Genomic DNA, 27,750 nt, shown 5'->3' with positions numbered 1-27,750 from the left:
TCAAGTTGGGCTTCAGCTAGTCAGTGATTTTGCATGGTAACGTCATTAATCCCATATTCCAAACTGTCTCTCAACATCTCATTAAGGGTTAACTCAAAGTCACATGCCTCTGCTAGTCATCTTAACCCCATCAAAAATCCCGATATGGATTCCCCTTGTTCTCGAATCGTCTAGTGAAACCAATAGTGTTTCAGAATTAGAGGAGACTTGGGGTCATAAATTCCTTAAATAAATCCATCAACTCTTGAAAGATTTTAGTATCTGGTGACTCAGGGAAAGTGAGGCTCCTAATAACTGAAAAAGCTGCATCCACCAGCTGTCAGGAGAATTACGCATTACTTTCCATCTGCCCTAATGTCGTTTGCCGGGAAAGAAATATTGCATTCTTTCCATATCCTGGGCCCTGACTTCAACGGCAGGATCGAACATGTCAAACTTCCCAAATTAGGGAATGATGCCAGAAATGCTTACTCCAACTTAAAGATGACTGTTGCAAGTGAATTTCTTCAGGAGTATGCTTTTCGCTCATTGCCACTGAAGTAACTCCACAGAGGCCGGTGTCCTGTCACCAAGAATCCCTTTAATTACACGTGGAGAGTCCTTGACATTGATCCAGCTCCCTCAGAATGAACAGGATGTCTGACTTTTATCTGTCAGCCAGAGCTCCCTGACTGGTACAGATAAACAGCCCCAATCTATCAGACTTTTGAGTGGATCTTTTTAGTGTTAATGTTGATCTCTCTCTGCACCTTCTTGGCAGCTGTCTCCTGCACTCCGTTCAGTTCCTCTAATGCACTCCTATACTACAGTCTGCCTGTAAAGGATGTAGGACAACACTTTTCACTGTACCTCAGTACATATGACAAAATAAATAAAATCAAATTAAATCAAATCAATCAGGGAACTCACGTTCTTTGAGGTCCCCTTGGCTGAGCTTGTTACAATCATTATTGAATGTATAGTGGTTGGTGAATGACAATGTCAGTTTATTAAAAGAAGGGAAGGTGAAGTAAATCAAAACAGCTATGCATGCTCCACAGTGCGTTCTTCTCATGGGTTATTGATGTGCTGACTAAGCCAGCATTTATTGTCCAATTCAAATTGCCAGCAAGGTAGTGGAGAGCTACCTTCTTGAACTGCTATAGTCCTTGGATGGGAGAAGTCACACCACAAGGCTGTTCGGAAGGCAGTCCCAGAATTTGACCCAATGACGGTGAAGGGTAAAATATTTCAAAACCAGGATGATGTGGAGCTTGGAGGGGAACCTGCAGGTGCTGGTGCTCCCTTTCTGCCACAGCATCCTGCTGTATTCAGATGTGCAAAACCTGAGAGAAATTCAACATTTGTTGTTACTGTGGAAAGACTTCATCTGGCTTCTTCAACAGTTCAGGCAGATTTGCTTTTTGCCTTTTTAAGGATTTTCAGGATGTAAAGGTCTTCCCTTTAATTAAACTCTAAGCTGTCTCTTGATTTAATTGAGACGATATCCTGGAAATGAATGACTAAAATTTCCTGGATGTCGAATGTCTGCCCATTCAAATTTTGAAAAGGTCATATGCAAACCAAGTCAATTGCACAGTGTTGTTTAAGTTTGAATTATTTCTTCCTCGCCTAAAAATGACAGAAATGTCAGCAACAAATACTAGAATCTGAACTGTGAACATTTTTTTAAAAATACTGTTTGATGTATATTTGGCACATACGACACTGTGAAAGACTCCATATTGGCCTTATCATTGTTTTCATAATATGGAAGCAGTAATGTAAATGCAATTATTTCAACAATCACATATAGGAATAAGCAAAATGGTATTACCCTGGGTAGAGATGTAGCCACTTCCTGGGATTCATCCTTCAATTAGCTATATTCAATTCTATCTATTGCCTGCTTCTCTCCTGTCTCCTTTACTGCCATACCTTTAGATTATTCTCTGGTCCAGGGTCTGAGGCTCCGTTACTGTTCACTTTACTTTGCATGCAAAAGCATGAAATTAGTATCCAAACTCACCTTTGTATTGTACAATGACAGGAATGGGAGCAAGTATTTTTCGCCTAGCGGGTCTGCTTCACCATTCGATATCATAATTGCAAAGTGCCAATTCCCATACCTGTCGTGTTCCTTTAAACATTTGTATTTATAAATCTGTTCATCTCCACTTTAAATCTACTAAATAACTGAGCTTCCATGGCCTTAAGGGGCAGTCTATTCCAACGATTCACAATCTTCTGAGTAAAAGAAAAATTTTCAATCGTGTGAATTCTCCCTTATTTTGACGTTGTTGCCCCCTGATTCTAGACTCCCCAGCTAAGGGATACATATTACCTGGATCTATCCTATCTGTCCCTTTAACTGTTTTGTGGGTGTATAGCAGATCACCTCTAATTCTTCTAAACTCTAGCAAATGCAGGCCAGTTTTCCCAATCTTCCTCAGATAATCTTGTCATCCTGGGAAAACTTCTGATGGAATATGCATTGCACACACTCTGTGGCAATAATATCCTTCCTAAGGGGAATAATACCGCACATAGGCTCGGAATGCAGTCATACCAAGGTTCTGTACAATTCAAGCAAGGCTTTGCTAATCTGGTACTTGAACCCGCTTGTAAAGATTTTCATTTACTTAACGACTTCCATGAACACCAAATGCCTCAAAGTGTCAATTTACAACCAGTGAATTACTTTTAACTTGTGGTTGCTGTTGTAATATAGGAATTGTGACAGTTAATATGCACATAGCAAACTCCCACGAACAGATGTGTGATCATGATCAAATTTTTTTGTGTGATGTTGATTGAGAAAAGTGATGGGTACAACTCTGGGAATAACTCACTCCCCTGCTCTTGTTTACAATAGTGCACAGGGCCTGGGTTTTGTGCTTAACCTGAAAGCCCGCTCCTCTAATAGTGCCGCAGTCTCTCAGTACAGTACTGGAGCATCACCCACGTTTGTCTTGCTGAAGTCCTGGGATAGGCTTGAACCTATAAAGTGCAAGAAAAGTGCAATTAACTGAGTCACTGGTGATACAATGTGCTTTCATGGTCCTGTTACCAGTACTTCTCACAATATGATCAATCTGTTTCAGCTTCATAAGAAATAAGAGCGGGAATAGGCTATTCAGTCCATCAGGCCTCTTCTGTTATCCAGTAGGATCATGGCTGATCAAATTGTGGTGTTTGCTCCACTTTCCTAACGGTAACTAACAGCCCTTAACTTCCTTTCTGTCAATGACCTGTCAATTTTTTGTCAATCCTGTAGTCAATGACCTGGCCTCCACTGCTTCCTGAGAATTCTCAAGACTAACAACAATCTGAGAGAAGAAATTCCTCGTTTCTGTATTAAATGGAAGTTCTCTTATTTTGGAATTGTGTCTCAGTTCTGGAGTTCCCAAAATGAAAGGAAGCATCCACTCAGCATCTTACCTACCAAGTCCTCCCTTAATTTTCCAGAAGGTCACCTGTCATTCTTCCGAACTTCATTAAGTATACTTGCAACCCGCTGAGCCAATCCTCATATGCCAACTTCACTGTCCCAGAAATCAGCGGAACGAGTGTTCTCTGAACTGCTGCTATTGCAATTATATCCTTCTTAAATAAGGTGGCCAAAACCATACACAGTATTCCATGTGCAGTCTCACTGATACCTTGTACAGTTGAAACAACACTGCTTTACTTTTAATCTATATTATCCTTGCAAGAAAGATGAACATTCTGTTTATCTTCTGAACTATTATCTGCATAAAGATACCTGGTACTCTACAGAATCTTTCTATTTGAATAGCATACTGTTTGTGTTCATCCTACCAAATTGAAAAATCTCACATTTTCCCACATTATTCTCTAACTGATCATTTTTGCCCAACTCACTTAGTCTGTATATATTCCTCTGCAGACCATTTGTATCCTTCTCACAGCTTGTTCTCATACCAGTTACATATTAGCAAATTTGGCTAAAGTGCAGTCTGTCCCTTCATCAAAGTCATTGATTTAGAATTCCCAACCTTTGATTTGGACTTATTGCCCATTTGATCAGTGCAATCTATATGAGAATAAAATTTGCTCATGATTATTACAGTATCTTTCTTACAATTCACTACTAATTCTTGATTTAAACTGTATCCTACGGTGTAGTACTGCTGGCTGCTCAAGGTCTAACCAGTGACCTCTTTCCTTTAGTATTTCTTAACTCTAGCCAAACTGATTCTACACTTTAATCCATCAAACCAAAATAATTTCTCACCATTGTACTGATCTCACTCTTCATTAACAGAGCCACCATGTGAAGTGTCAAATAGCATTGAATATTCAGGTCTCTGCTTCGGTAACGTCCTGCCTTGTCTGTGTAGTAGCTCTCATGTTAATTAATAAAAGGCAGTGACACACTAGTATTGTCACTGGGCTTCTAAACCACACGCCCAGGCTAATGCTCTGATGACATAGACTTAAATCAACTATGGCTGGTAGTAACTTTTTATTCATATGGTAAATATGGAATTTTTGAGAAGCTGGCCTAATGATAATCACACAACAGTTATCAATTGTTGTAAAAAGCAACCTGCTCCACTAATGTCCTTTGCACAAGGAAAATCTGTCATCCTCACTTGGCTTGACCCATGTGTGACAGCAGACTTACAATAATGTGGTTGACTTCTACCTGCCCTCTAGATAGGTGAAGCAGGGCATTCAGTTCAAGGACAGCTGAGATAGACAACATATGCTGGCCATGCTGGCAAGGCCCACATCCCATGAACAAATAAAACATACAATACTCATTCATATCAACGAGTGCTATCAGTTCAGCTCTCTTGATACAAAATGCACTGTGCATTCAGATATGGAGCCTCTAATTCTGACTTCACACCATTTTTGTTAAGTCTGACTATCCTGTGGTGCACTGTTAGATTTGATACTCAGATTTGTACTTTTAGATCTGCTGATGGTAAATCTGGGCAACGAAACCTCATTCGGTGCTGATATTGGGACCATGAAACCGCAATGAAATCTAAACCTTGAGTTCAGTTCAGTTTTTAGCAAATGACTAGGTGCCACCTCTACCGACAGAGCCTTTCATTTTTTAAAAAAAATCTTTAATAACTAGACCTCTTTTCGTATCATGTTGAGAAAAGTAACATTGTGTTCTGTAAAAAAAAAACTGCATCCTTAGGTTACTGATATATACCTCGCAGAAGAATAAAGGACTTTTATTTTCTTTTCAGAGGCGTGGAGCTATCTCATTTGACAATCCTGATCAGAATGCTCCATGTGTTCGCATGCTAGGTAAGATTTTTATTTACAAGCTCAGTATGCAGAGTTTAAAATTTAAATCTGGATTGTAATCAGTCCTACTTTTTATTCCAGGGCTGTGGCTGATTATAGAATATTACAGCCCGGCATGTAGAAAAGGCAAAGTAGCCAACATACCTGCTCTTGATTGCTATCTGATAATCTTTCTTGGAAAGAGTATGTCTGTTTGTCTGTGTCTGATAAGGATACACTTGTCTTGACTATAAGTTTAGAAATTCAGGGCTCACCATGATTTGCTGGGAATCCAATTAACCAGATTGCTTAAACTAGCTCCAGGAACTTTATCATGAATTTCTAATTGATAATAAAATCCGAAGTATTTGACTAATATCTTTCAGGGATGTGGTCCTGGGAGCTTTGTGTGGTTTTTGCCTGTAAGACCATAAGACATAAGAACAGGAGTAGGCAGAACAGCCCATCAAGTCTGCTAAATAAAAACCGAAAGAACTGCAGCTGCTGTAAATCTGACAAAAACAGAAATTGCTGGAAAAGTTTAGAACTGAGGAAGTGTCACCAGACCTAAAATGTTGACTTTGATTTCTGTGCACAGATGCTGCCTGACCTGCTGAGCTTTTCCAGCAATTTCTGTTTTTGCATCAAGTCTGCGCCCTCATTCAAATGTGATCATAGCTGATCTGACCATCTTCAACTCTGTATTCCTGTCCTTTCCCTTTAACCATTGATTCCTCTAAGGATTAGAAATCTGTCTATTTCAGCCTTGAGAACTTAACAACTGAGCCTTGATAGCCCTCTGTGGTAAAGAATTCCACAGATTCATTCCTTCTTATCTCTGTCTTAAATTGGTAACACTTCATTCTGAGATTATGTCAGCTGATCATGGACTATTCCAGAAGATAAAACTGCTTCTCCACATCTATCCTGTCAAGCCCGCTAAAAATCTTATATGTTTCAATAAGGTCACCTTTCATACTTCTGAGTTCCAATATGGAAAAGCTTCTCAACATTCACTCATAAAAAAACCCTCCATACCTTTGATCAACCCTCCTTCGATAGCTCAGCTGGTAGAGTGGAGGACTGTAGTGTATCACAAATCTGTCATCCTTAGGTTGTGGGTTCAATTCTGGCTCGAAGGAGCCTGAGCTGCTTTTGTTGTGGGCGGCACGGTGGCTCAGTGGTTAGCACTGCTGCCTCACAGCACCAGGGTCCCAGGTTTGATTCCAGCCTCAGGCGACTATCTGTGTGGAGTTTGCACATTCTCCCAGTGTCTGTGTGGGTTTCCTCCAGGTGCTCTAGTTTCCTCCCACAGTCCAAAGATGTGCAGGTCAGGTGAATTGGCCGTGCTAAATTGCCCATAGTTTTAAGTGCATTAGTCAGAGTGAAATGGGACTGGGTGGGTTACTCTTCGGAGGGTCAATGTGGACTTGTTGGGCCGAAGGGCCTGTTTCCACACTGTAGGGAATCTAATCTAAACCCAGTGAACCTTCTCTGTATAGACTCTAATACTAGTACATCTTTTCACAGTAATCCGCTATGGGTTGACTTGCATAGTTTTAGCAGGCTTTCCCTAGTTTTAAACCGTATTCCTTTTGCAATGAAGACCAATATGCCATTTGATTATCTTATTACCCACTGAACCTGGATGCTAACTTGTTATAAATGAAGACTCTCAAATTCCTCTGTGGTGTAAATTTTTTCATTTAAATAATATTCAGAAATTCACCTGTAAAGTATTTGACATCCAAATTAGTTAATTGACCAGAATAGACATAGCTGGGGAATGGCAATAGGTTGCAGCTGTAGTATATAGGAATTGGTGAATGCCATTGTAGTCCATGGTGATGGCTTTGGTCAAAATTGTTGGCTGCTCAAGGAACATCAGCTTAGAATTGGTGAGCTGGAGTCTGTGCTGTGGACACTGGTACTCATTGGGGAGGGGGAGAGGTACCTGGAGAGTGTATTTCAGGAGTCAGTTACAACTCTTAGATCAATAACATCAACTTTGATTCTTGGCCAGGTACAGGAGGGTATGACTGTGAGTATGGGGATCTAGAACTTAGCTTTGGAGGAGGCTCAGCCAGTGCCTTAATTATGATTTGGAGATGCCAGTGTTGGACTGGGGTGTACAAAGTTAAAAGTCACACAACACCCCCCACAGTACTCCGAAAGCTAGTGTGCTTCCAATTAAACCTGTTGGACTATAACCTGGTGTTGTGTGATTTTTAACTTAGTGCCTTAATTAAATTGGGACAAGATTCTTGCTGCTGGTACGGCTAAGCGCACGGACTGCAGTGAGGTTGAGCAAACTGATATTAGCAGCATGGTCCAGAGTGCTGTTCAAGTAGGGGAAGAAAAGAGAAAAATAGGAGTAATAGTGGATGGAATAGTGGAATAGATACAGCAAAGACAGAGAGTTTCGAAGGCTGTCTTGTCTACCTGGTCCAATGGTCCATGACATTTCTTCTGGCCTGGAATGGAATTTGGAGTGGGAAAGAAGGATCCATTTGTCATGGTCACTGTAGGTACCAGTGACATATGTGGACATAGGAGAGAATTTCTGATGAGGGATTATGACCAGCTTGGGGCTTAAGTTAAAAAGCAGAACCACAAAGGTAATAATAATGATTACTACCTGACACATGTGCAAATTGGCATAGGGTAAATAAGATTAAAAAGGCAAATGCATGGCTGAAAGTTTAATGCAGGAGAAAGGGCTTTCAAGTCATGTAACGCTGACACCAGTGAAGGGAAAGATGGAGCTTTTCTAGTGAGATGTGCTTCACTTGAACCATACTGATACCAGTGGCCGAGCAAATTACATAACCAGGGTGTAGATGGGGCTTTAAATTAATTTGTGGTGGGAGAGAAGGGTTCAATTGAAGGGAAGTTTAGCAAGTCAAAAAGAAGCAAGAGAGCAGAGGTGCAGCGTAGCGAAGAGGTAAACAATTATCAAAGTGTGACAGAAAGGAGTAGAAAATACGCAGAACAGTGCCACAGAAATTTGAAGCAGGGAGAGTAATAATGATGAAAAGTCAAAGCTTAAGGCTCTTTATGTGAATACACACAATATTTATAAGAAGAGAGGTGAAAGAATGGCGAAGGAAGGAAGTCAAGGGTGGAAGTCGTCTATAGACCCTGAAGAGTTACCTCACTGTAGGACAAGGTATAAATCAGGAAATAATGGAAGCAGGTAAAAATGGCACTATGATTGTCACGAGTGATTTCAATCTGCATATTGACTGGACGGATTAGCTGGACAAGGGCAACATGGAAGATGAATTTCTGGAGTGTATCAAGGATTGCTTCTTAAAGCAGTATGTTACAGACCTATTGGGGAACAGACTACTTTATATCTAGCAATGTGTAATGAGGTAGGATTCATCAGAGGTCTCATTGTTAGGGATCATCTAGGGGATAGCAATTACAATATAGTAGAATTTCAAATTCAGTTTGAGAGCGAGCAACTCAAATCTCAAGCCAGATATTCTATAATGCTTAACAAAAGTTTATTTCTTTCAAAGGGAAGGATTCTATGAGGAGGATGAACTACATGTGATTAACAAAGGTGGTCAAGGAAAGTATCCAATCTAAAACTAAGGCCAGAGGACCGGGTATGTTTTAGGAACCAGTTGCAAACAACAAAAAGATAATAGAGAGGGAGAAAATTGACTATGAAAGTAAATCAGCAAGAAATACGAAAACAACCAGTGAAAGCTTCTACAGGTATATAAAACAAAAGAAAATAACTAAAGTAAGGGTGGGACCCTTGGAGGATGCAACTGAGAAATTGATAACAGGGAACAGTGGAGAACACTGTAAAGATCCCAAAGAGAAAAGATAAGTAGAGTGCAAATAGGAGAAAAGATTTTGTAACAATCTCTATCACAAGAAATGAAGTATTTAACAAACTAATGGGATTAGAGACAGACAAGTCATCAGGACCTGGTGGTTTGCATCCAAGAAAGCTGCAGAAATGCTGAAGGCTTTGTTTAAAATATTCTAGAGCTCACTGGGTCCTGGGATAGTTCGCGCAGATTGGAAAATAGCTAATGTGACCCTTTTTTCAAGAAAGGATGGAGTCAGAAAGCAGGCAACTATAAGTTGGTTAACCAAATGTCTGACATTGGAAAAAGGCTAAAGTTCATTATTAAACAAGAAATAGCAGGATGTTTAGAAAAGGTTAGTGCACTCAAATAGATCCAACATAGTTTTGTGAAAGGGAAATCATGTTTGGTAATTTGGTTACAGCTCTTTGAGTACAACAAGAAGATTTGATAAAGGTGAACCATTAGATATTGTGTATTTGGATTTACAGAAGCCATTCGAGAAGGTGACACATTAAAGGATTATTGCACAAAACAGGAGCTACAGTATTGCTGATATGTATTAGCACAGATGGAGGATTGGTTAACACACACAAGGCAAACAGTTGGGATTAATAGGTCTTTCTCAGGTTGAAAAAAAAATAATGAGTGACGTAACAAAAGGATCAGCCACAGGGCCTCTATGATTTACTATACATGTTGGGGTGGGGGCGCGGTCAGAATCTATTATAACCAAATTTACTGATAGTACAAAAATAGCTGGGAGGATATGTTGTGATTAGGACATAAGGAATCATACAGAGAATATATGGAGGTGGAGCAAAAACTGGCAGGTGGAATTTAATGTAGAAAACTGTAAGGTCATGCACTTTGGTAGGAAGTTTCAAAAGGCAGAGTAATGTTTAACTACAGAGAAACACCAAAATAAAAGTGCAGCACGGAGGTACCTATGTGTTGCTGTGCGTGAAACACAAAATGTTAGCAAATAGACACAGCAAATAATTAAGAAGGCAAATAGAATTTTAGTTCTTATTGCCAAGAGGTTGGAGTTCAAAAAAGGCAAGTCTTGTTAAAACTGTCTTGGATGTTATTGAGGCTGCGCCTGGTGTCTGGTGACAATTTGGTTCCTGTATTTAAAAAAAGATATACTGGCATAGGAAACTGTTCAAAAGAGATTCAATAGGCTGTTTCCTGGGATGACGTTGTTACTTATCAAGAAGCAGCTAAACAGGTTATTCCTTTATTCATTAGAGTTTTGAGGAATGAGGAATGACCTTACTGAAACATATAGGATTCTGATGGACCTTGACAGGTTGGATGTTGTGACGGTGTTTCCTTCAGTAGGAGAATCTCAAACAAGAGGACATAGTCTATTTTCCACCAAGCTGTAAGGCAATGTGCATGCACAGCCACTGTGAGGTCCTGCACATGGTGATCAGCAATGGCACCCCAATCACAGCATTGACTTCTAGTTCTGGAAGTGAACCACAGAGTCGTGCAGACCCAGAATGAAAATTAAGAGGGAATGCTGGACATAGTTCCAGGATAAGGTGATGCTCATTTTAAACGGAGATATTGGGGAATTTCTTCAGCCAGTGGCTAGTAAATGTCTCTATTCCAGAGAGTTGGGGAGGCTAGATCATTGAAAGCATCGAAAGGGGAGGTTGATAGAAATACCGGGGAGTTGACCGATATGATGAGCTGACACGTAAGAAGAGTTGAAACCGTGATCTTGTTGACTATTGGAGCAGGCTTGAGCATCTAAGTAACCTACTCCTGTTCCTATTTCTTAAATTCTTTGATTGATTTAGAAATATATATTTTGCATGTTGACTCGGATCTCTGCAGAATGAATTTCTGCTTAAAGCAGAGAATGATAAGAAAGGATGTGATAGAGGTAAAGTCTGAAGTATTTCAATGATGTAAATGAAGAGTAAATGTCGATAATGATTGGGGGGGGGGGGAATATCTAGAATACACAGATTTAAGCTGTTTAGGAACTGGAAGGACTGAGAGTTATTATACATTCAGAGTTTAGGATATGCATTGCATTGCCTAATAGGGACACAGATTCAATGTAACTTTCAAATAACGTCCACATGGGAATAGGATACATCCTTAAAGGGGGGCAATTGTAAGGATTTGGAAAATGATTAGTTACTGGATTGTTCTTCTAAAGAACCGATCCTGGTTTGTTGGATTGAGTGGCCTCCTACCAAGCTGCCCTGGTCTACGACTAAGTGTAATGATGCAAACTAATATGCAGTTTCTAAACTCCCTGTTATGAGAGTTGATTCATATTGCTTGAAATGAAGAAGTATAACTTTTTTTTATTCTTCTATATAAACCCCACATATGTCCACATGCACCAATTATAAGAAAAGGAGATTAAGTTTTTGAATATTACTGTCTACATGCACCAATTATAAGAAAAGAAGATTAATTTTTTTAATACTACTTTGGCCAGTAATTTTTCCTTCTTGGAGGCAATAAGGATAAAGTATGAAATGATCAAGATGGCTTTCAGTCAGTTTCCTGATAAAAGTAGAGGGGTGTCACTGAACCTGGGCAATTGTCACTGGCACCTTCGCAGATGCAGTCCAAACTGGAATTGTCACAAATTCAGAGGCTTTCCAGGAGAACAGCTGCATGAGCTTTTTAGATATCACACTGTACTCTTAAAAAAAGGTTTCTTCAGAAAGACAAAGAATGTTTTGTGTACCTTCTGATTTCAGCAAGCTATATTCTCACTGCATTCCCAACAATACCATGAAGTGTTTGTCAGCCATAAACCCAGGCAGATGATTTCCTGTAAATCTAGCATTAAACTGAAGACAAGTGACTTTCAGTAAATCCAGCAGTTTCACAGGCTCGGCTGTTTAGGTCGCTTAAGCCATATGATTTCTAAATGGTTTTGAGAAACAAATTGTCACCATTTACATGATCTGTTTGAAAAAAAGAAGGTTCATATATCTTGTTGTTGTGGCAAATAGCCAATCTTCAAAAAAAATTAATAATGAAGTACCTTTAGTACAAAATATCAAGAAATAAGCTATAACAATCTGAGCTAAGCTATTACAATAACATTGTAATTTTGTTTACTAAAGTGTTTGACTATTGAGATTCTGTTTACTTAGATACCATCTTTAAATAATTCATTTCGTGATATGGTTTAATTGTTCATCCAGGATTATAAAAAAAACCTTCAGTGAAGCAAAACCTGTGTTTGATATAATCGGTTTGCTTCAGAGTTTCATCCAGGCATTTACACAGAAAATGCTTGAAACATAACAACTCAGAAATTCCAGCTTCAGAGAGAATTTATCTGGTTTTATATTATGTACTTGGTCAACCTATTTAGGAAACCCTCATTTTAAATAGTCACTTCTGGAAATCACGTCTTAAATCAAAGTTATTATTTTTGAGGTGCATTTCTCCATTTGTGCAATAGGGATAAGCATTCCCAATCCAAAGTTTTCAGCCCTAATATATAAGATACACCTTATTTATGCACTCAGTTAATACCTTCATTGCTCAGAGTGAAGAAAAAATGCTGTTTCAGGTTTTATATATATAATTCTCAGCTTTTCCTTAAATGCACAGCATGTTTACAGGAAGAGTATGGAGAAAAAGCAGGGGATTGATGCCTGGTAATGATGCTCATTTGAAGATGGGTGGTGAGATTCTGTGAGGTTCCTTTGGTTTGGTTCTTGATCCATACACTCAATAACACTTTCTAACATGCTGCACATTGTACAGATTACCTTGAAGGACTGTCCTTCTCAACCTCTCCCCTTGCCTGAGGCGTGGAGACCCTTGGGTTAAGCCTCCATTGTCTGTAATGACAGAGCAGTCCTGTGGTGTGTTAGGATTGTGGTGTTTTTACTTTTACTTTACTTAGTACAGGTAATCTTTCTAGCATTTAAAGGATTAGCACTTTGACCACTGGACTGTATCTTAGTTTTTTTCTTCTTCATGGTGGACACAGCATTTAGCAGAAGCCCAAATAAACTTGCTTTGACTACAGTCTTCTCACCTATATCATCACCTGGCAGCGCTTGTAATTTCTATTCTGAAGTAATAGTATTCCTCAGCCTTTTGAGAGCAATGGAGCCATTATCACTTGACGCACATTTGCTGCATCTTGCACTCATACATTACAGAATAAAATAACAAAGCGAAATAAAGCAACACTAGCTAATGTAACTTCACAATTTGCACAATATTACCAGTTGTGTGCCTTCATGACTCTCATTTCACATCATGCTCAAAAATGCCATTGGGGAAGAGTTCCAGAACATTTACCCAGTGATTCTGAAGGAATGTTGATTATATATCCAAATTGGAGTGGTGAATGGATTGGAGGGGAACTTGCAAGTTTTGGTGTTCCCATGTATCTGCTGCCTTCATCCTTCCAGATGTTAGTAGTCGTGGGTTTAGAAAGTGTTGTCTGAGGTATCTTGGTGAATTTCTGAAATGCATTTTATAGATGGTACATACTGCTGCTACTCAGCATCAGTGATGGAGGGAGTAAATATTTCAATCAAGTGGGTTGCTTTTACCTGAATGGTATCAAGCCTCTTGAATGTTGTTAGAGCTGCTTCATCATTGACCTTCCCTCCATCGTAAGGTCAGAAGTGGAGATGATCACCAATGATTTCACAGCATTCAACACCATTCACATTTCCTCAGATACTGAAGCAGTTCATGTCCAAATGCAGCAAGTTCTGGACAATATCTCGGCTTAGGCTGACGAGTGGCAAGTAATATTCAGGTTCACAAATGCCAAGCAAGTCCGTCACCAGTAAAAGACAATTTAGCCATTATCCCTCGATTCTCAATGGTATTACCATCACTGAATACCCCACAATCAGTATAGTTCCTGACTTGTTGTATTGAGCGTTGTTTGGCAGAGGCAGGGAGTGTTGGGTCTGGGAAAGCAGAGAAAGTGTGGAGTGGAGGAAGCAATGAGGCAAATGGGAGTCTGGTGCAGATTGGGAGAAAGATGCAGCATATATAACACATTGGGTGGAATGGGGATCAAATGCAAAGTGGGGAAAGGGCACATTCCTGGCAGTGTCAAGTCAGGGTCTGAGTGATGTATGTGGTCTAGCAGAGATGTGAAGTAGGTAAGGGTCCAGTTTGACAGTTAATCAGGAGTTAGATTATGTATTTAATGACCTCACTTTTTCTGAATAGCTATTTATTTCATTTAAATAGGAGGGCTCTGATTAAACTGAGACTTTTAGACAGTTATAGGTGTAGATGAATTGACCAGCAGAATCTTCAATTTCATGGTCAATTCCTTTGGCATCTGCTATGACGGGAATCTGCTGGGTCTCCACAAGTAACTCCTACCTACACTGGAATAATGACTGGGCACAGGAAAATCCCAGCCACGGTTCCTATTTTCTGATTCCGCCTGTTAATCCATAATCCATGCTAATATGGTAATCCCAATTTCTGACCTCCAGTTTAGTTTAATAATGTTTTGTACAGTATATCACTTCACAGAATGCTTTTTGAAGTTCTAATAGTATTACATACATTGATTCCTACCTATCGATCTTGCTTGTTAGGGATTTTTTAAAGTTCTTAATGTAGTGGCTTTTTCAAACTCACCTTCTCTTTCATAATTTCTCTAGTACTGTTTTCTTACAAATCAATGTTTCTTTTAAATTAGACCTGTGGTTTCCCACTATTTGTAGAATGGGTTTTGTATCTTGAAGACAACAGCAAATTACTTGTTTAATATCTTTGCCATTTCCTCTTTCCCATTATAGTTTTGTCTATCTCTGTGGGGAAAGGACCCACATTTACTTTCCTAAGTTACTTCCTTTTTTACTTCAGTTTTGTTGCCATCCTTTGAATTCTAAAATCGTCTCAATTTCCAAACTACATCATGAGCCCTCTCCTTTAATCTATTTCTACCTTTAGCATCTCTTGTTAGCTGTAGCTAGAACATTTTTCTCATGGATATTTTATTCCTTAGGGAAATATATGTTTAGTTTTTTTTGTAGCATAGCACATGAATATTACTGAAAAGAAAAGACCTACTATCAAAGTTTATATTTGTACTCTTCAGGACAGATGCAAGAACACCACATTTCAAAGAGAACAGCAATTTATGTTGCATTGGAAATAGGATGCTAATTGGTTGGAGAGTGTCCTCTGTTTTGTCAAGGCTTTGCTGTGGAGAAAGAACAACAGAATTCATTTGTGAATGCCCTCAAAGCATCACTGAAGAGTTCAAATCTCCCTGGCTCATGGATGTCCCAGCCTGTGACAGACCAAAACAAATTGTTCATTTGGAAAAGTACCAAACAAATTGAGAGACTTTGTTGGAACATGCAGGTGTAAAATCAAGACATTGGAGACAGCATACGGACTCTCCAAAGATTCATCAAGCCAACTCTCCAAGCACCAGCTATATACCTGCCCTGCATATGGCAGACTCTGCAGATTGCTCATTGAGCTTATTATCTTTCTTTCTCAGAACCCCTTGAACAGGCATGGAAACAACACCTCTTTGATCCCAATGCACTGTCTAAGAAGAACCAGTATACCATTAGTTTAAAGAACATGATAATATTCCCTGAATTGATAAGTTCAGGCTAAATCATCAAATGTTTGTCAATATTGGCTTACATAGTCATTTGATAAGAATATGTCTATGTTTTTACTCATTCATGCAATGTGGACACCATTGGCTGGACCAGCATTTATTGCCCATCACTAACTGTCTTTGAATTAAATGACTTGCTAGGCCATTTCAGAGACCATTTCAGAGATTAGTTAAGAGTCAGTTACATTGCAGTAAATCCGGAATCACACATAGGCTAGACCAGGTAAGGATGGCAGATTTCCTTTCCTAAAGGCCATTAGTAAGATAAGTTTTTAAAATAATCACCAATGACTACATGATTGTCACGAGACTAACTTAATTTTTAATTCATATTTCACTACCTGCCACGTGGGATTCAACCCCATGAACTCATGACATTAGTCTGGGACCATTGCTAATATAGTGACATAACTGCTATACCATGGCTTCCTTGATGGATATCCAACATGTAAGTATATAGACGCGTCTGTACTTAGTCAATAATAAACGCAACAGTTCAATTTAGCTCTAGCATTTCAATTTATAACAATTAAATTAACCTACTTGATTGGTCTAACAACCATCTTTGCTATCTTCCTCAAAATCTCCACGTTGTCATCTCTCTCCAGCTTTGAAAAATCGGCTAAGACACTACTTGCAGCCATCATTCACCTTTGAGGCCTTTCTACTCAATGGTTTGCTGTCCACTCTTTTTGTGTGCATGTACTCATTACCCCCAAGAGTAGTACAATTCTTTTTAAAACTGAAGTGAATAAGAGTTCTGTGTATGAAATAACCCTGGCCATAATGTCATCTCTTCTGGGAATACAGTAATTGGAAGCAGTCACTTGAAACAAGAGTACGATACTCAGACCCTGGGGAAATGTTGACAGGATTAGACTTGGCTTGTCACTAATCAGAGTGACTCACAAGTGAAGTTTGCAGCCAGCTGTGGTCTGGGATGCACAGACTAACTTAGGTTTGGCAGAAGACTGGTTTGGGTAACTGTGCAAGGTACATGGATACAACTGAGTCAAAAGTAAAGAAGCTGATAGTGGATTACTTTAAGAGGCACCCTGCTGGGGAGCTCAGCACTAGTTTGGTTAGACATTGCGTTGACCAGACTAAGTTTGTTTTGAGATTTGGCTTGTGGACAGACTAGAAATAGAGTCATAGAGACATACAGCACAGAAACAGACCCTTTGGTCCAACTCGTCCATGCCGACCAGATATCCCAACCTAATCTAGTCCCACTTGTCAGCTCCTGGCTGATATTCCTCTAAACCTTCCTATTCATATATCCATCCAAATACCTTTTATATGTTGCATTTGCACTAGCCTCCACACTTCCTCTGGCAGCTTATTCCATACATATACCACCCACTGTGAGAAAAAGTAGCCCCTTAAGTCTCTTTCATATCTTTCCCCCTCACCTAAATCTATGCCCTCATCCAGCACTCCTTACACCTATCAGCCTTTCCTTTCACCCTAAAAGGAATATACTGTCTCTGGACTCTCGTTATCTCATCTCTGAAGGCTTCCCATTTTCCAGCCGTCCCTTTACCTACAAACATCTGTCCCCAATCAGCTTTTGAAAGTTCTTGTCCAATACTGTCAAAATTAGATTTCCTCCAATTTAGAACTTCAACTTTTAGATCTGGTCTATCCTTCTCCATCACTATTTTAAATCTAATAGAATTATGGTAACTGGTCCCAAAGTGCTCCCCCACTGACGCCTCAGTCACCTGCTCTGCCTTATTTCCCAAGAGTAGATCAAGTTTTGTACCTTCTCTAGTAGGTACATCCACATACTGAATCAGAAAATTTTCTTCTACACGCTTAACAAATTCCTCTCCATCTAAGTTCTTAAAACTATGGCACTCCCAGTCTATGTTTGGAAAGTTGAAGTCTCCTACCATAAACACCCTATTCTTCTTTCAGGTAACTGAGATCTCCTTACAAATTTGTTTCTCAATTTCCTGCTGACTGTTAGGGGATCTATCATACAATCCCAAAAAGGTGATCATCCCTTTCTTATTTCTCAGTTCCACACAAATAACTTCCCTGGATGTATTTCCGGGAATAACTTCCCTCAGTACAGCTGTAATTCTATCCATTATCAAAAACACCACTCCCCCCCCCACTCTTGCCTCCCTTTCTATCCTTCCTGTAGCACTTGTATCCTGGAACATTAAACTGCCAGTCCTATCCATCTCTGAGCCATGTTTCTATAATTGCTATGATATCCCAGCTCCATGTTCCTAACCATGCCTGAGTTCATCTGCCTTCCCTGTTAGGCCTCTTGCATCGAAATAAATGCAGTTTAATTTATCAGTCCTACCTTGTTTTCTGCTTTGTCTCTGCCTGTTTGACTCACTTCTTTTCTCAACTGTACCCATCTCAGATTGATCTCTTTCCTCACTATCTCCTAGGGTCCCACCTTACTAGTTTAAATTAACCCGAGCAGCTCTCGCAAATCTCCCTGCCACAATATTAGTCCCCTTCCAATTCAGGTGCAATCCGCCCTTCTTTTACCCCAGCAGAGATTCCAATGATTCAAAAATGTGAATCCTTCTCCCATACACCAGCTCCTTAGCCATGCATTCATCTGCTCTATCCTCCTATTCCTACCCTCACTAGCTCATAGCACTGGAGTAATCCAGATATTACTACTCTCGAGGACTTCCCTTTTACATTCCTGCCTAACTCTCTAAATTCTCCCTTCAGAATCTCAACCTTTTCCCTTCCTATGTCATTGGTTCCAATGTGTACAATGACCTCCAGCCTGGCACCTCTCCCCCTTGAGAACATTCTGCACCCTCTGAGACATCCTTGATTCTGGCACCAGGGAGACTAAACACCATTCTGATTTTTCGCTGCTGGCCACAGAAACGTCTGTCAGTGCCTCGGACTAGAGAGTTCCCTAACACAATCGATCTCTTGGAACCCAACGTATCCCTCATTGCATTAGAGCCAGCCTCATTACCAGAAACTTGGCTGTTCATGCTACATTCCCCTGAGAATCCATCACCCCCTACATTTTCCAACTCAGCATATTTGTTTGAAAGGGGGATACCCATAGAAGACTCCTGCACTTCCTGCCTATCTCTCTTACCTTTCCTGGAGTTAACCCATCTATATGTGACTATATCTGAGACTTTTCTGCCTTCCTATAACTGCCCCTTGCTCTTGCAACCGATCAATTCGATCTAATAGGATTTTGATCATCAAGGATGCTGAGGCAAATCATAACACCCTTACTCCTGTGTCCTGCTGTATCTGGCTAACTCCAGACCAGGAATCCAACATTGGATCTTTTAGTCTACAAGGCTTAGCTATTGACTGCTTAGAATGCTTGGCCTTAAAAGTAAACTTACATTATTCTTGTTTTTTAACATTTTTTTTGCATTATTTTAGCCTGTACTCTAACAGATGATCTTGGAGCAGGAGCACATTACACACCCTCTCAAGCCTGCAACACCATTCCGTATGATAATGCCAGATTCTGCTTCAACTGTACTTTCTTATGGTTTCCTATAACCCTTGATTCACTGAGAGTCTAAAAATATATCCATCTCAGACTCCTATATTGTCAGTGATACAGCATCCACAATTCTCTCAAGGAGAGAACTCCAAAGATTCACAACCCTTTGAATGAAGTAATTTCTTCTCATCTTATTCTAAAATGATTGTGATGAAACATGTGGTTCTAAATCACTGCAGTGAAGAATTGCAGTCTCTGATCCTATGAATAGGTTCCTATGATTCCTTTGTCATTTTCACAAAGCACAAAGCTTCTATTTTAAAAAAAGCTATTTGATGAATGATTTATCCACTAATGGTCCTAATCATAACATTAAATGGCTAGTAAATTACCGTTAAAGAACAGGTAAGATTATACTGAAATATATTAGAACCTTATCCATGCCATTGTTAAATAAATTGGCTTCAGGAATTCTGCAACCTGGTGTGATATGTAGGAAAGTGGCCAATCTTATTGGTCACCATCCTTAAGTAAGTGATTTCAAACTAAGGGAAAAAAATGAGTTTGGAATTACTCTTAAAACTCCTATCAGTACGAAACACTGTGCAATATTTCACAGAATTCCTTGGAGGCATCTATTGCTTTGATAAAATTTGACGGTGTGCTTGATTTGTACATTGTGATGTTGGGTGTGTGATTTATATATTTTAATATCATTTACCTTCGAGTTTTTGGTTTGAATTTTGAACTCGTTGCCTTTGGGGTTTTCTGTATGTCTGATGGGGTTTAATGATTAGTTTATAATTATTTGTGCAGCCAGTTTGGGAGAGAGAACCTCCAAGAAGTAATGGGCTTTGGTTTACATTCAAAGAGTTTACAAGTGAGTTATGTACCAAGTATAGTACATTAGGTTTCTGATGGAAAATTCTGGACTTGCTTTTTTCTAAGTTAAGAGAGAAACATCCATAGCTCGGAGACATATCTTTTTTTTCTGGTTTCAGTTTTGGAAATTTCTGCAGAAGCTTTGGCGAAAGATGGATGTGCAAAGTAGTTTTAGATTAGATTCTCTACAGTGTGGAAACAGGCCCTTCGGCCCAACCAGTCCACACCGACTCTCCGAAGAGTAACCTACCACCCTCCAGCTCATGCACCTATTGCTATTGGCAATTTAGCATGGCAAATTCACCTGACCTACATATCTTTGGACTGTGAGAGGAAACTGGAGCACCCAGAGGAAACCCACACAGACACTGGGAGAATGTGCAAATTCCACACAGACAGTCGCCTGAGGCTGGAATTGAACCTGGGATCCTGGTGCTGTGAGGCAGCAGTGCTAACCACTGAGCCACCGTGCCGCCCCATTGCTCCTGATAAAGGGAGAAGGTAGTTTAGAAAAATAGATTATCTTACAGTCATAGTTCCAGGCAAGAAGTGTTTGGATAAGATGCTAATGGGACTGTTTGAAGCTGAAAAAGTTTAACAGGTACATAAAGGCTCCAGGAGGAAACTACCTGGTTCTCCAAGACCGGGAGTTGATGTTACAATCAAATTGAGAGGTGAAAGGGGAGGAGGTTGTGTCTGTCTCTGTCTCTGTTATGAGTACTGTAACAGGATCCTTTTGGGATCTGGAAAGGAATGTTTTGATTTCGGTATTGAAGTGATTTTGGGATCTGTAATAACGTGTTTCTTTTGGGATTAATGGAATTGTATTTTATGTTGTGTTTCTAACTCTTTAAATTTATGTGATATAAAATAGTCTGGTTTATTTTATTTTGTCTTAATTTATTTCACGTAATAAACATTTTTTTATTAAATCCAAATCTGCAATATTACGTGCTCAGTGGGCAACCATCCCATTAAAAACAAAATGATCCATCAAGCTGATTTCAGTCTGAGATCTGACTTTGCCAATAATAATATAACAATGTAGTATGTGATGCCATGAGTAGTTGTCAGTTTTATTTCTACATTTCTTCATCTATTAATATGATTATATATAATTCATCTAGTCTGTGATCTTCATTCATGTTCAAAGGATCACATATGAACAGTGGTGTGTGTCATTTATGTATTATATATGTTAAATCAAAATGTTTGTAAGCCAAACTAAATATTGAATTTAAAATTAGTTTCTTTTTAAAGGCAGAACAAAATGAACCTCAGTTTTGTAACTTGAAAGACAGGTATTTGTACTGTTTATATTAAAGAGGAATATGTGGAGTTGGTAAGCATAATTACCCTTTTCTCAGAGTAAAACTGCACAGACACGTGAACTGATGCTAGAGCAAAATTTCTCTTTTTCTAATGATTGCTTCCTGAGCAACCAGTAGAGCTGTAGATTCATAAAGTTGTACAGCACAAAAAGAAGCCCTTTGACCCATTGTGTCTGTGCTGGTCATCACACACTTATCTGTTTACTCTAATCCTATTTACTAGCACTGTTTTCTAGTTATGGTGCTTCGAGTACCACTCCCACTTTAAGGAGCTATAAGATTTTTATCTATCTATTTGTGATGAAATGTACCAGATGCATGTCTTTGGATAAATCAATTCATCTTGGACAAAACTGAATTCCCTCCGTAACGGCAATGTGGGTCTACCTACAGTACATGGACTGCAGCAGTTCAGGAAGACAGTTCACCACCACCTTCTTAAAAACAACTAGGGATGGGCACTAAATGCTGACCCAGCCAGCGACAACCATGGTCCACAAGTGAACTTTAAAAAAACTAAGTTGGTATGGGCATGTTGATAATGGTGAAACATTAACCCCACAAACAGGTGACTCTTTCTTAGGTTACATGCAATAATGTGTGTCTCAGAATTAAGTATGATTTTAAATTTAACTCTGTTTGGTTGGGTTTCCCAGACCTCAGGAAATACATCACATAAAGGGACATGAAGACTTATGCATTCCAGGAACCAACCACCTTTTCCACATGCCTGTTGGATCCAGTTTCCCTTCTCCACCCACTGCTGCATTCCTCTCTAGCTCCCAGTTCTTTTCCCTCTACTCACACTCTTTGCCTTCCAAACTCCACACCTCCCCTAGGGTCCCTGACCTCCTCCACCATTAGCCCTCCAGTCTGTCCCCGAGGAACCTTTGTCCTTTTCCACAACTGACTCTTCTGATCTCCCCTCACCACTCTTGGGATCTCTCATCCTCCTCCAAACCTACAGACCTCCCAAGTTCTCCACTACCAACCTTGTTGAGATCACCAATCTGTCCCTTCCTTCTTCTTATTCCATGGGTGTTAACAGTTTGCCTATCCGAAAGCCAGCGGGTCTTACAAGCTGGCTATCTACAAGCAGCCAGAGAAGACACAGATTACAAATGTTAATTGGATTGTGCAATCAAAATCAACAGGGCCTGTGGGCAACTTGTTCCTCATTGTTTCCTGAATGTAAAGCAGTCACCCTACTCCTGCCTGATATTGAACTAATTGTGAATGTGCTGGGTCATATACATGGATTACTCATTCTTGGATGGTTTGCAAGGAGGTTCATTCCATTTCTTGTTTGGGTACATTTCTAGAGAACTCTATATGGGTGTGCTTTCAAAGGTAACTCCCCTGCGTGACAAAGTTTCAGCTGCACAAACTCCATGCTCCTTCAGGTATACAAATCAGGTTCCTGAGAGCTACCTTGGACCCCAGTCAACACTCTGACTTCTAACCAGTTAGTGATGGAGCTGAAGAAGGGACGTTTGTGCGACCAGGAGGAGTAGGAGCCCAACACAGAAATCATCTGGGCCTTTTTTTAAACAATTCTTCCTTTACTGAAGATTTAGTGCAGGTTTTGCAAATTGCAATTATTACTCAAAATAAATTGAAATGCATGTTTTACACTCCTCTTCCTGAAGTACCATTGTAAATGGAACATGGCTGCTTCAGTAAAATGGTGGGAAGAAAGCCTCTGTGGCAGAATCATTGATAAAAGCATTTATTTTAATGCAATATAAGTGCACAGATTTAGTAGTATATTGTTTGGCTGCATATGGAAAAATTGCAAAATATTAAAAATACATCTGCCTCCAAGGTAAAAAAGACATTTTTTTGTAAACATATAAATATATTATATTTTTGGAGTGTGTTGCATATTCTTGTGTTGCACATTGAATAAAATTGAATATCAGTAAGTAAGTGTGTAGGTGAGGAAAGCTGAGCTGTGAATGATCAGCAGCTGCTACCTGTTGTGAGGCAGATTGCCAGTAGACTTCATGTTAATTCATCCTCATTCCACTTTGGAAGACGGAATGGAAACTGAGATCATGAGCAACAGGACAGCGTGGGTAGGTTATAGGTTGATTAAACAATACTTAAAGTCTGCCTCAATGATGAAGTTATCACAGCAGACTGTAGGCAGATAATGTGTTTTTTTTAACCTGTAGTTTAACTCTGAGCAAAGAAAATGAGTGATGTATTCAAAAGACTGCTGTAATCCAAGCTGCAGGGATTTGATTGCAGAAGTGACTGCTTATTTCGGTTGTCAGATTTACTTTGCTTTTATAAGAATTGCAATGTGTATAAATTTAATAGTGTAAAATAGGTGTTAGGAAATTTATCAAGATTAAAAATAAGTAGAAAATAGACTGCAGATTCACTATTACCCAGTTTGTGCCACTGCCCTGGGCAATGTTATAGGCTTTTATCCCTAGATTTTAAGGCAATAAAGCCACAGTAGTCTTACAAGACCATAGACCTCTTCTCTGAGTAGAGAGAGATGACTGGTGGTGTTTTAACCTGAGGGTCACCACACAGCAGGTAACGGCAGAGCTTGAAAAAGAGTCCTTCATGGGCTCAGTCTATGCAAGAATTGAATCCATGCTGTGGGCATCACTCTGCAATGTCAACCACCCAACCAACTGAGAAAAAGATATGTGGCCTAATGGAGGGCAGTTGTGCTGGATAAGAGAAATTGGTCGGTAATCAAAAATCCTCAAATATTTGTCTTAAAAACAAGGTACAATCCAACTTAGGCAGAAGAATAAAGTGTAGTGGAATACAGTAAGTGAAACACTCTGTAATTTTATGCACTAAAGGAAAGAGCATAAATCACGAATAGCAAAGAAGCTGACGTTTTTACAGAAGTCAATGTGTTGTCAAAATCTGCCTGCATGATAAAGCAGGTAATGGAATTCCATTGTAAGTGGAACTGAGGAAATACATTGGAATGTCAGAGATGTCTTTACTTCTAAAGCTTAAAGACCATTGAGATTTATTACTCACTTAGTTAAATTGAAAGGTTAGGATCTTTGTCCTATCCTTTGGTTGTTGACATGTGAACTGCATTTCACTGCAACATTGCTCAGTGGATTACATTTTAAAAATGTTGTATTCTCTTTTTCCAGTGTGTTTTTTTTTTATTTTAGACCTCCAGAGTCTGCAGTGTTTTGCTTTTTTAATAACATTTTCTGCAGTTCATTATGAATATGTGAGTTGAGTAAATTTTATCTGAACAATTATCAACTTGGGATAAATGTATCCAATTATCTTTGTGTAAATGGCTTGCCACAAATTTTAAATTAAATTTCTTATGTAAGGCTCAGTGTTTTACACAGGCAATTTAACTATGGATTTTTGAAAGATGTATGCAAAATTCATTATTAAAAAGTTATTATAGCTACTGCAAGTAATTTTCTGTACCACTAGAACTGAACAAATTGTATAGCCTGAGAAATTAACTTTTACATCCCTTTCAAAAATGCATTCTGCTCTGTAAGCTCATTAAGAGTCTGAAAGAGTTAATGCGGAGGAGTGTCTTAAACACCATCCATTATAATAATGTTATATGGACTTGGTGGCAGAAGAGTTTAGGATTTTGAAGGAGCAAAACCTGCCAGACAGATCCTCTGCATAATCTCCATACCAATATCCCTTCTATCAATAAAATATGTAACGAGTTGCTAATTGGGAATAGTCTACTTCTTGTTCGGTACAAAAGCATCTTCTAGTTAGATCAGGAAGTGGTTTTCCTCTATCATGTTACGCCAAGCAGGACCTGCAGCTCCAACATTTAAAGAGAATGGTGATGGGAAAATGGCCATCTACTGAAACGGGGACACCATTTAACTGCAGATACAACAGATTCTGCCTTTAACAATAATAACTTGCATTTACATACAGCTTTTAATGTATCCTCTTGTGGCAAGGATAATACAGAGGCAGAGAAGTTTAGGAAGGCATTTTGGTCCAAACAATTCAGGGACAGCCTCCCAGAATGGAGTAGCAAAAATCAAAGAATCGTAGGTGGCCAGAAAAAGGAATTCCAAATCCAGTATGGATGGAAGATATTACAAAGCTGAGGTGTAGGTGACAAGGTAATTGAAGAATTTGAAAAGAAAGATGAGAATTTTAAAATCAAGGCAGTGATGGAATAGGTCAGCAAGCATCAAAATGTTTGGTGAACAGGATGAGTTAGGATACTGATGACAGAGTCTCAAATAAGCTCAAGTTTACACAGAGTACAACATGGGAGGTCATCACTGTTACTGGAAGGACATTCCCTGCCATAAATAAATCTCTTCATAAACAGATCTCTCATAACCCCTCAATTCATTCTTTTGTTGTTGATCTTAAATTTATATGCACTAATTATTTTTGACCTGATCAAAGCCCTTCACAATTGTCAGTACTTCTGCCAGATCTTCATTTATCCTTCTGTTTTCAAAAGAGCAGAGTTTCTCTAGTCTGTTGCCATAACTTAAGCTTCCCATCCCAGATATCATCTCAGTGAATCTCTTCTGAACCCTGTCCATAGTCTTGACATTATTTCCAAAACTTAACCAATAACATGTACAGTTGTGCAATTTCTCTGCCTTTCAAATCTGCTATTTTCATATAATGATAGACCTAATCAGTTAAACAACCTCTTCAATTTTTTTTAAGATTAAACTAGCTATGTCCCGATGTTTGTCTGTTCCTCTAAATCCTTTGAATCTTCATTTAGAATATATCTCCTGTCCTATGGACTGAATCTTTTGTTGGCCATACAGGCACATTTCGGTGCACAAATGGCCATAAATAGGTTTGACTACTGCTCCTTTGTTAGGAGCGCAGAGTCAGGACATTTCTAGCCTGGAAGATCTCGAAATTGAGATTTTCAATGTGAGATAGCCGACTTGTCTCTGGAGTCAGATCCTAGAATGAATGAGGAGGCTGTCAGGTCGTGGTGTCCCAGCAGAGTCAAAGTTCTTAAAAAGAGACAACAAAACATAAAACTGCTCTCCAGACCTTCCCCCCCACCCCCAACACTTCGGCACTTCCTGTGGCCTGTTTATGCCAAATCAATGCTGAATCATGGCCCACACCCATCCACATCTCCATACCACAGATGCCCTCCATGCCAACATATATCCCTCTGTACAACCTCAATGGCACTTTATAGCAGCTCTGCCAACTTGGTGTGGAAACATGCCAATGCATTTCCCCCACTTCATCCACTAGCCTTTATCCTCACAGGAAACTCATCCAGTATTGACCATTGCCAGACCTCCTGACCCTGCTGAGATGAAATAGATTTCTATGTGTTTTTTCTGGGCTATATTTATTTGAATTCAAACACTCTCATTTGTAAAAATCCATTCATTACATTTTAATTCCTTTAACTATATAATTTCTTATAACAACAAACATTCCATTCAAGTACATAATTCCATGTAAAAAACTAAGTATTGGAATTCATGATCTACATTCAAAGTGTCTACAAGGACTTGGAATTGTCAATCAAACTCCTGACCCTGTGCCATTTCCGTTTGACCATTTTGGATCAAGAAAGTGACAGTGTACACACTATCCTGTTCTGATGTTGGGTTCATCATTTTACACGGGGGACCAAACTTGGATTCCATCTTGTTCAGCACGTTCATCTGGTGGTGCAATACTCTTGAAGCCTATCAAAAGCACACATGTTTCAAAGTTTGTGAAGAATACAGAAAGCTTATTGTGGCAACTGCAGCATCCTGAATGGTAAATGTAAAATGCTTCATGTTTTGCAGTACTTTCTAATGGAAGAAAATGGCATAATTTAATGGAATATTGTACAAAATGTCACGTCACTGTGATTTACTATGACTTAAATGGCCCTAGCTGATTTTTTATTTAAAAAGCTGGGTTTTTTTTAAGTTTGGGAAGAAATGACTACACTGAAACAAAATTTACACATGAAAAAGTAAATCCAACTCCTATCCATTAATTGAAAAGCCCTCTGCTTCAAAATTGAAATAAGTATCTTCTGTTCTTTCTCAGGGAGTACTCATTTGGATTGCTGAAGCCATTATAAATGTTTAGCTGAGTTTCAAATGTTGATACGTTTCAGGGCAGAGGAGGGTTCCATTTGTTTCAAATTGAATGACAGTCTCAGGAGGTTTTAACACAGTATGTCTCATCTATGTGGTTTATTTTCACAAAATAATAGAATAGCAAATATTCAAAGGTTCTTTTTCTTCACGTGGCAGTATGCATTTTTCCTTCAGTCTCAATTATGATATGTTGTATGCTCTAGCAAGGTCTGACTGACTTGAGCTTTCACGAATAGTGATGATTTGGGCAGGTAAAAGAACAGGAGAGTGTGAGGACTGC

The 27,750-nt window shown here is 39.2% G+C and overlaps 1 protein-coding gene across 2 annotated transcripts in view; it reads left to right on the top strand.

Annotated features, from left to right (window-relative positions):
- Nucleotides 1–27,750, top strand: part of LOC122547509 (cAMP-specific 3',5'-cyclic phosphodiesterase 7B-like) — a 176,572-nt gene that overhangs the window by 19,758 nt on the left and 129,064 nt on the right. For both annotated transcript variants that reach the window (XM_043686123.1, XM_043686129.1), the window contains one exon: nucleotides 5,214–5,274. In XM_043686123.1, coding sequence (XP_043542058.1) covers nucleotides 5,214–5,274 — 61 coding nt within the window. The remainder of the gene's footprint in view (nucleotides 1–5,213; nucleotides 5,275–27,750) is intronic.

This window comes from Chiloscyllium plagiosum, chromosome 3 (assembly GCF_004010195.1).
Source record: "Chiloscyllium plagiosum isolate BGI_BamShark_2017 chromosome 3, ASM401019v2, whole genome shotgun sequence".
Taxonomy (NCBI): domain Eukaryota; kingdom Metazoa; phylum Chordata; class Chondrichthyes; order Orectolobiformes; family Hemiscylliidae; genus Chiloscyllium; species Chiloscyllium plagiosum.
Note: the sequence above shows the minus strand (reverse complement) of the source record. Positions and strands in the feature narration are given on the sequence as shown.